The sequence below is a fragment of the Hippichthys cyanospilos genome, chromosome 2 (genome assembly GCF_059441005.1).
Source record: "Hippichthys cyanospilos isolate Australia breed blue-spotted pipefish chromosome 2, RoL_Hcya_1.0, whole genome shotgun sequence".
Taxonomy (NCBI): Eukaryota; Metazoa; Chordata; class Actinopteri; order Syngnathiformes; family Syngnathidae; genus Hippichthys; species Hippichthys cyanospilos.
Window position 1 is genome coordinate 17,668,556 of NC_142370.1, and position 8,997 is coordinate 17,677,552.

General features: G+C 42.8%; 1 protein-coding gene across 2 annotated transcripts; it reads right to left on the reverse strand.

Moving 5' to 3' along the window:
* Positions 1–108: 108 nt before the first annotated feature.
* Positions 109–7,859, reverse strand: LOC148427658 (serine/threonine-protein kinase 38). 2 transcript variants are annotated; one of them, XM_088408740.1, is made up of 15 exons: positions 7,802–7,851; positions 7,251–7,288; positions 6,102–6,239; positions 5,940–5,991; positions 5,722–5,844; positions 4,625–4,708; positions 4,429–4,552; positions 4,168–4,322; positions 3,878–3,980; positions 3,545–3,606; positions 3,289–3,406; positions 3,082–3,205; positions 2,929–3,024; positions 2,548–2,642; positions 109–1,811 (listed from the first exon to the last, which is right to left on the reverse strand). In XM_088408740.1, the coding sequence occupies exons 3-15, from the start codon at positions 6,230–6,232 to the stop codon at positions 1,675–1,677; spliced, it is 1,404 nt and encodes a 467-aa protein (XP_088264866.1). In that variant the 5' UTR covers positions 6,233–6,239; positions 7,251–7,288; positions 7,802–7,851; the 3' UTR covers positions 109–1,674. The 2 variants fall into 2 exon arrangements, with proteins under 2 accessions (XP_088264866.1, XP_088264865.1); XM_088408739.1 differs by lacking the exon at positions 7,251–7,288 and having other exon boundaries at positions 7,802–7,859.
* Positions 7,860–8,997: the final 1,138 nt, after the last annotated feature.

Below are 8,997 nucleotides of genomic sequence, written 5' to 3' on the forward strand. Positions count from 1 at the left end.
ACACGCAGAGCAAATCATTGTTGCGTAGGAGAAAAAAATAACAATAGGGCACAAAGTGGTTTAAATAATTATTATAATGTACATCCACCCCCCCCCCCCCCCCCCACTCATACTTCAAGATGACTACAGAAGCAAACATACACACAAGCATCCTTTGCAGCCACACAGTTCTTAACACTCACTATGGCCTCTATTGCTTTGAAGGCGACTAAGCACAACTACTCCAGAAACTGATGACTTCCTTTCAAAAAATGTACCCTGCCTAAAGGAAAAATGTCCACTGAAAGCTTTTTAAAATGCATTGTCCTCATTGTCTTCATCATAAACATTACAAGCGAAAACAAACCCTTACACAACTAGATATGGAAGCTAATTTGTTCTCAGAAAAATAGATTAAATTTTGCACGGATAATGTAAAAAGGCAACGCGATGGTACAGTCAAAAAATACTTTGCAATGCTAAAAAGTCACACGAGCAAGCTGCGGGTTCTGAATTTTGAAACCGTGATGATGCCTTCGGAATCGACGCTACGGTTTTGAATTGCATCATTTCAATCAGTGAGACCAACCCCGGTTTGTGGAAGAGCACATCCGACGAGTCCCACTTGTAAAATTGAACAAACCAGTTATTTTAAAGATGCGACCAAAACAAAAAGAAAAAAACCCCAAAATACAACTTGTAATGTCCGCTCGGGGACTTGAGTGGGGTAAGCGTTACAATTCCTCCCATAGCCATTCGACTCAAACAATCAGCATTCGGAATTACTGTCGTGAATAAACTCAAGGATTATTACACATTATGACTTACATTCATTTTAGAAGACAGCATGTTGGATTATTGTGGATGTTGGAGCGGTTTAGCCCGCTAATTACGGATCAAGAGTGAGCAATACGCCCGGGCCGAGCGCGTTTAAAAATAAAGCTGGCGGCACCGCTCCACTTTCAACTAAACGTACAAAGGCCTCGCTCGGGTCAACAGCAAAGCGGTCAGATTGCTGGAGTTTGCTCGAGAACGGACGCGTTTACGGGGAACTCTTCTATCAGCTTCCGTGGGAATGCTTTTCATTTCACCGTTTGTGCGCGCGTGTGTCTGCAGAACCCTCCCGGGGGTGTTCCACATGTGAGGCCTGACTAGATCACATAAGGTGCTATGACGGCGGGCTAAATATGCAACGTTAAATTCCCTCTTGTCATCATCATCAAGCAATTCTTGTTAAAATGACCATTCGCGGTAACCGTGCGGGGACACGAGGGAGAGGTCCTCGGCGCAGTCTTTGGTCGGACGCTCTCGGTCAACGCGATTGGACAAAATCCCTGAAGAGAGCACTCGACGCCTGTCGAGTGACTAAATGTGTACAAGTAAATGTGTACAAGCGGTGAGAAACAAAGAGGAAGAGCGATGCCGGCTTTGAAAGAGGGAATGCCACGTCGCTGGTGTCGGAGTTCAAAGCAAACATCCCGCCTTGGCCGCCGCCGCAACCCACCGGCGTTTGAGTCAAACGAAGACGAGAGAAGAGAACGCTCGAAGGCCGGGAAGAGGGAAGACGAAGCGGGGATGGAGCGAAATGAAGGCAGCGGTTTTGACGGCGCAAAGCGAGGGACGGCGGCGGGCCTTCCCCGAACAAATTCCTCGTCTCCGGACCGCTTGTCGGCGTTGGGACGAGGACGGGCGGCTTCATCTCTTGGCGGACTTCATGTAGGACGGGATGGCTCCTCGGGCGGTGAGGCCTTCGAAGCGCTTGTAGGTGTAGTTGATGAAGACCCAGTCCTTGTTCTTCAGGCCCGCGTCCGAGTGGTTGGACACCTGCGTGGCTGCGGGGAGACACATTTACGTCACGCCGCACGTCGTAAAATGAAAAAGCAGGAGGACAGCTAAATTCTTATTTAAAGGCAGTATGGCAAGTGAAAAGAAGGCGCCTTCATACATTCTATTTTCTTGACTATGATTTTTTTTTTCCTTCCCACTTTTTGACATGATTTCTTTACACATCAAAATCAGATTCCAATTTCAACATCCATCCATTCGTTATTTCAAGCGTGCATCCTTATGTGCTGCAGTCTATTGCAGCTGCGACACCATGGGGGCGCCCCTTTTTTTTTTTTTTTATTCCAAAAAGTCAAATTTTCATCAAATTTTCTCTTGACTCATTCAATCCTGAAGATGTGTTAATACTTTACAGAGCCCAGACATTCAATCCCAAGTCTCTTTTTTAGGGCAGTGTGTGAAAATAGCTGGCATCCAATGTGTTAATCAAGCTTAACTTCCTTCAAAAGTTTATTTACCGTTCATGTCTGCACATTTACTTTGTTCCAATTTAAAATGGAAAAAAATCAAATAAAAATCAGCTTATTCAATTCGACTTGGGAAGCCTTTTCAACATTTTTTCCGCCTACGTAAAATCCCTGATTTTGCACCCACACACACACGTGTCATATTAAGACACGTCTAATACTATTCACTCAATGTCAAGGAAAAAGAACAGTCCCCTTAACTTTTTTTTTTTTTTTTTTTTTTTTAATTGGACTCAAAGTAAGAACGCAATCCTACCCGTTGGTGTGAGGATGTCCGAATCGGGGAATTCGTCAAAGTTTGAAGTGTCATCGATGCTTTTGATCTCAATGGGGATGGCGGCAGGCCTTTCTCTGCAGATTCATACAGATTGTCGCGGTGGTTCATTTTGTATCATCCCACAACTTCTTCAGGTTGTCATTTCAAATGTATTACAATACCGTTGTGCCTCTTTCTAAATTCCTGCATGTCTTTATTCCCAATCTTGTTTATATCATGGAAATGTACTTTCAACATTCTACACTTATGGTAACCAATCAAATGCATCTCTGGTCAGTTGATCTTTACCACACATTTATAGTTTTAGCTACGAATGAGGAGGTGCTAATTACCGCTCCCATTTTAAATGAACAGTCACACCTGATATGGTCATAGTCCACGCCTTCGAAAAAGGGATTGGACTTGATTTCCTCCACGCCGGCAGCACCAATCCTGTGCTCTTCTTCGCAGCAGAACCTTAAAAAAAAATCTCTTTTTATCAGCACATATGAAGTATTTCCAGTTGTGACCTACCTGAGGATGAGGTCTTTGGCCTTTTCGGAAATAGGCACTTCTGGGGGAAAGGTGAGTGTTTCCCGCCAGTTCATCACTTTCCTGTACGTCTCCTGAGGCGTCTCCGAGCAGAACGGCGGGTAACCTGAACAAAGTGGAGACCGCGCACACAATTGGCACCTCATCTGGCCTGATGGGTGAGCTTCAGATGCTAATGGTAGCGCTTACCTATTAGCATCTCATACATGATAACACCCAGACTCCACCAGTCACAGAGCTTATTGTATCCGTTTTGCATAAAAACCTCCGGAGCAATGTAGTCGGGTGTTCCCACGGTAGAGAAGGCCTGAAAGAGAGGAGGTCCGAGTGAGCCCCAAATAATGACAGGAGCTGAATTTCAAGTTCTGTCTCCTGCAATTTGCTTCCATTGTACAATACTCAATGGAATATGATGTCACTGGTTCATTTGCTTCCTTCTTCGTACCAACTGCCTCCTATTTCTCTTCCAGGTCTCCGCTTTCCTCTTGGAGTTCATGTTTTGAAATGCTGTGAAAAGATAATTGATCAGTTTTACAATGTTTAAAAATGGTGCTAACATTTTATAGAATGAGCGGAACAACACCGAAGATGTGCTTAAACTTAATTGCTCAACAAAGCAATCTGCATTCCTTACATTCCTTCCTTCCGTACAATTATTGGATTTGAGAACCGTTTCCGAAATCTTGCACACCATTTCCACCCAATTCGAATAAAATTGCCTCATGACCCAATTTGGGCACAGACTCTGGAAAAAGAAAGCGGTTGCCCGACTGCTTACTGAGGTCAGTGGGCAAGCTGTGGTTCAGGTTCTTGTAGAATTCTGTACGATGTGCTCTCTTCAGGCCCGTGCAAAGTCCGAAGTCAGACAGCTTTACGTGGCCCTGAAAAAACACACACACACACACACACACACACACACGGAGCCTTTCTTAGCCACGAAAAGACTTTCCTTTTTTCCCGTTAGGCAAAGGCGATGAATTCACCGCTGCTTGCATCAACAAGCTCATTGCGGAAAGAAAGGAACTAGTTGAATGGGCCAATAACAAAGAAAAACGACGCGCAACTTACCTTGGAGTCAAGCAGGAGGTTGTCCGGCTTGATGTCTCTGTGGATGAAGCCCAGCTGATGAATGGAGTCGATGGCCAGCACCGTCTCTGCCACGTAAAACTGAGTGGCCTCTTCCGTCAGAGTGTCCTTCTTCATCAGGAGGGTCATCATGTCTCCTGGAAGAGTAACAGCGCGACCACGTGCATACAGTACTTACTAACTGTCTTCACGTTTGTGTAGGTCCTTTGTTTGCTTGTATAGTGTGAGCGGCAACACTCATACCTCCAGGCAGGAACTCCATGATGAGGTAGAGGTTCATCTTATCCTGGAAGCTGTAGAACATTTTGACCACCCACAGGCTGTCCGCCTCCACCAGGATGTCCCGCTCAGCACGTATGTGACCCACCTAATATAAGCCAACCCACCGCTCAAGCCATTAACACCAAATGAGGAGCAACCAGTGGCACCGCGACCTTACCTGTTCTTTCTCCAGCATGTCAGCTTTGCGAAGGATCTTCATGGCATAGATGTGGCCGGTGTCCTTCTTTTGCACCAGACGCACCTGCGAGAACGCAAGACAAAACCGCTGCTGATAAAAGCCTGGTGAACACTTGAGCTGAGCCTCTTGTTTTGATTTTTAAAGGCTTATCCCCCAAACTCAACAATCAGTGGCATGCTACAAGTCACACAAACCGGAACTGGAGCTCGAAAAAAAGCATTGCATCCTTGTCACTATATTCCCTGTGCTCCCAGAAGTCAGTTCTTCAGCGCACTGCGCAAAACAAGCGTGCTCCGTCCGCATCAGCACCAACGTCATAATTGTTTTATGTTGTCAGTGTGCAGCATCACCATCAAACAAGTTGCCTCATGCGGATCCGCTCCTCTGTGGTGACAAATAATCCCTAGTAAACCATATTAACAAGTAGCGCTTTCCACCAGAGGCACATGAGAGGACCCTGAGCATGCTAATCTCTAATGTGAAATGCAGATTCTGGAAATAACCAAAAGAAGTGATTCAGCAGGCTTTCCACAGAGCATTACAGAAATAAAAGTATTCAAAAGGACTGCCAAGCTCACAAAATCTGTTTCATGTCCTTGCATTATTAGAGCAATAGCTTTTAATGTTTTGATGGTATGATGCTATTTTCTGTCATGGTTTTAAATGTTGTGCTGGTTGTAAATTGTGAATATTACCAGGATGCTTAATTTGCTTTGAAAAAAATGAAAAAAACATAACAGCCCTTTGAGACTTCGGTGATTTAGGGCTATATAAATAAAATTTGATTGATTGATTGATAACAGGGATAAAAATGGCAAAATTTGTCCAAATTGCAAATTTACTTCCCTGGAATCGTGCAGCCTGATGCCACCTCTTCAATTTTTTTTGCAAGATTTTATTATTTTTTTTTTTTATTGTTCAGCACTAAACTGCAGTCAAGTGTCATTTGTTTACATCGCCACTGTTCCCTGGAACGCCTGCCCTCCCACCGCTGACATAAATGGCAGAGGAAAAATCGTGACTATGTAGTTCTATAATGGCTTCCAGGATTCAGTAGTCACAAACAGGCATTTTACCTCTCCAAATGCTCCACGTCCAATCACCTTGAGTGACTCAAAATCTTCCAAACCCAATCTGGTACGCTTCAGACGAAGAAAGTCGGTCTCTTTCCTCGCATGTTCAGTACGTCGACGACTTTTCTGCAAACACAACATTGCCATCATTAGAGAGGAATACAATAGCTTGACATTACTTCTAAATCTACCATTTAATATTAGATCAGCTCATAACTCACTTCTTCATCAGCTAAGCCTTCCTGATCCATCACCTTCTCCAGTTTCTTTTGCCTGTGTCACAATTTAAATGTACCATTGTTTTTTTTTAATGATTATTTTAGTTACTTCAACCAGATAAAATAGCTTACATTGAAAGAGACAGGTTACCCTGTCGCTGTTACCTCATCTCTCTCTCCTCATGCTGTGCAATGAGGTTGCTGTAGAAATTCTCCAGAGTTACCTTGGCCATGGTGACACGTTCCTTTGTATGGTTACTCATGGAGGAGCATGAGCTCTGGCCCGTCATTGCCATGCTTTACCTGAAACGAAGCACACATACATACGCAAATCCGATGTTAAATGATCAGCAGCCGGTGTCTTGAACCAAAAAGCCCAAGACTCATTGACTCTTTACCGCGTTACATCTGAGAAAACGAGACTATTAAATCATACGCAGACGATGCAAAAAAGAGGAAGGAAAGCGACTGACATTGTGACAGCAGAGTTATGAAGAAACAATAAGGAAATGTGCAAGAATAAGGTGGAGTCACTCATTGTACATTGTTACAGGAGAAAAAAAAAACTTGTTTATGAAAAGAACAAAAACAGCCTTTAGTCATTTGATCAAGTTTGATTCTTATTCCTCCTGCTGAATACGATGAAAATACATTTAGAGGCAGCTGCACTATTTTGAACTCATTTTACACGTGAAAATTAAACGTATATAGAAAAACATGATAGGTAAAAAATATTTTCACTGACTGCGGTAGTCATGGACAGGTGAAATGATAAGAGCACAATGGTTTATTAATGTGTGGTTGAATATTACTATTGAAAATGTTGACCAATATTGTGTGTAAAATAGCTCTCTTTTAGTACAGGTTTGTGACTGGAGCGTCTAATAAATTATTCAATGTCATTGGGACAAATACCCATTTTCACCTATGAATTATTTGGATTGTCAATTAGGCTAGAATAGCCCAAGATAGCGTTGACATGTCATAATGACAGCATCAAAACAGTAGACGAATGTAACTGTTCAGGCAAGACGTAGAAAGAAAAAAGGAATAGATTTTGACATGGGGATTGTCCTCGATGAAAAACAAAACTAACAGAAGCCATTCTGCATTCAGGACTTTGGATTTACACATCTGGATTGGTTGTTGTGAGAAACATTTGATGGCATCGCAAAATAATTTGGAATGACAACATTTTACGCATCTAAAAGTTTCTGTCACGCAAAACATTACACGTGCGTGGGGTTACAAACGTTTGAACGGAGTCAAGCGTGACTAAAAGCAATAGGACAAAAATAAAGAGCAAGCACGTACGTGGACACGTAGCGTCAACTCCGACGCTGAGGGTATAGCTAGAAGAAAAACATGGACGCGCATGTGACACCAAGCAAACGACCACGTTTCAAATGATAAGCAATCGTGTATTTGAATCGCCTCGATGCCTTGGAGCTACGTTTCAGAGATTAGGTGTTACATGCTAGCCTTAGCTGCTTAGCTTTCAAAGTTCTATACTGTGCCAAGTTTTAAAGAGTAAAACACGATGATCCCTAATATGCATGTCAGACATTTTCATCGTACACGGGTTTTACTGCTCGTCCATCAACGGGGTAATTGCTTTCAAAGTTTCGAAAACTCTTCTTTTCCATGTTACGAGAGAAAACACCTTGATGGTAGTTAGTTGGCTAACCCTCGTTAGCCACTCATTTGCTAAAGTAGATCGAGACGTTTGACTATTGAGACACTTTACAAACGAAACTCGCTTAACTTGTCCGAGAGCGATACAATTTTGACGTATAATCAAAATACGATAGTGTTTTTCCCCCTTTGATCAAAAGTTGAAAGGTTAGTCTTTGGACGTCAATTACCTTTATCGGAGGTGTTGCGGTTGCCCTTCTTCCTCTACTGAACAGCGCCCAATGAAATATCCAGCGTGGTGTCAGTGGGACATCTAGTGGCCAAAATCTCTACCTCTTCGCAAAGATTCTCCAAATGCGCCATTTAACCGATGCGTTTGTCAATTTAAAATCTGTTCTAACTCAATGATTAGTTTTCACGTTTGAAACATAAATTAATAATTTCGTTTGTTGCCAGTTACATTTATTTTATGCAATGAATAAAATCACAAAAATAAAAACAATAACTGGATGTGTAAGCCAGGAGCACCCTGAAAGTTCCAGTGTTAATACAATTATTTTTTTCAAACTCAGACCTTTACTCGCTCATCAATTCTGAAGCATGTGCCAACGATTGCATCAAGGAAGTGCCAGGTGGTGCCGATCTGAGGGCTTCTTATATTCAGCGATCCCATAAACCTTATGGTAAAACTATGCAACGATATAGCACTTTTGTTCCCGAGGTCCACAAGGCTCTTTTCACCGACTACGCATTTCTACACGCAGCTTCAGGAGCAACTGGGTTCAATGTTTTGCTCAAGGACACTTTGCCATGTTCACAATGGTTGGAGGATTGGATTCACAATTTCTCAAGCACAAAAACAACCAAGAATCTGGGTAACATGAAAAACAAACAAAGCAAAAAACATGCTCTGCTGGGGAGGGCTTCACAAACATTGCAGTTTCCAAAGTGCGAGCATTCCAAAGTGGAATGATTACGAGATGGCAGGTGAGAGGAACTGTTGGAGGTCAAGGCCAGCTTTTGAAAACAAAGGAAACTCTCTGAAATCAGATCATAGGCTGGTCAGAGAGGCGACTCACTTGACTTTGAAAGACCTGCAGGAAAATATAGTAGACTCAGGAGTGATGGTGCAGCCTTGCACATGGCAGACCATAGAAGAGTGTTCAAAAAAACCTTACCTGTGTCCTCATTATGCAACATCAAAACTATGCAACAAAAAAATCTATAGACGTCTGATGACTTTTGGATACAACTGAGGTGCACTGATGAAGAATTAACTCATTTGCCACACTAAGCAAAGGTATGAATAGAGAAAAAAGGGTAGCATTTCATGAAAGGAATACGATGCCAACTGGTAAATGTTAGAGTGGAGTCCTTATGCTTCGGGGTTGTGTGGCAGCCAGTTGGACAGAATTCCTGGCTCAGG

Coding starts and splice junctions, on each gene's coding strand:
- LOC148427658 (XM_088408739.1), bottom strand. CDS start 6,232: ATGGCAATGACGGGCCAGAGCTCATGCTCCTCCATGAGTAACCATACA. Junction 3,981..4,167: donor ACCTCCTGCTTGACTCCAAG/GTAAGTTGCGCG, acceptor GTGTTTTTTCAG/GGCCACGTAAAGCTGTCTGA. Junction 3,407..3,544: donor AGAGAAATAGGAGGCAGTTG/GTACGAAGAAGG, acceptor CCTCTCTTTCAG/GCCTTCTCTACCGTGGGAAC.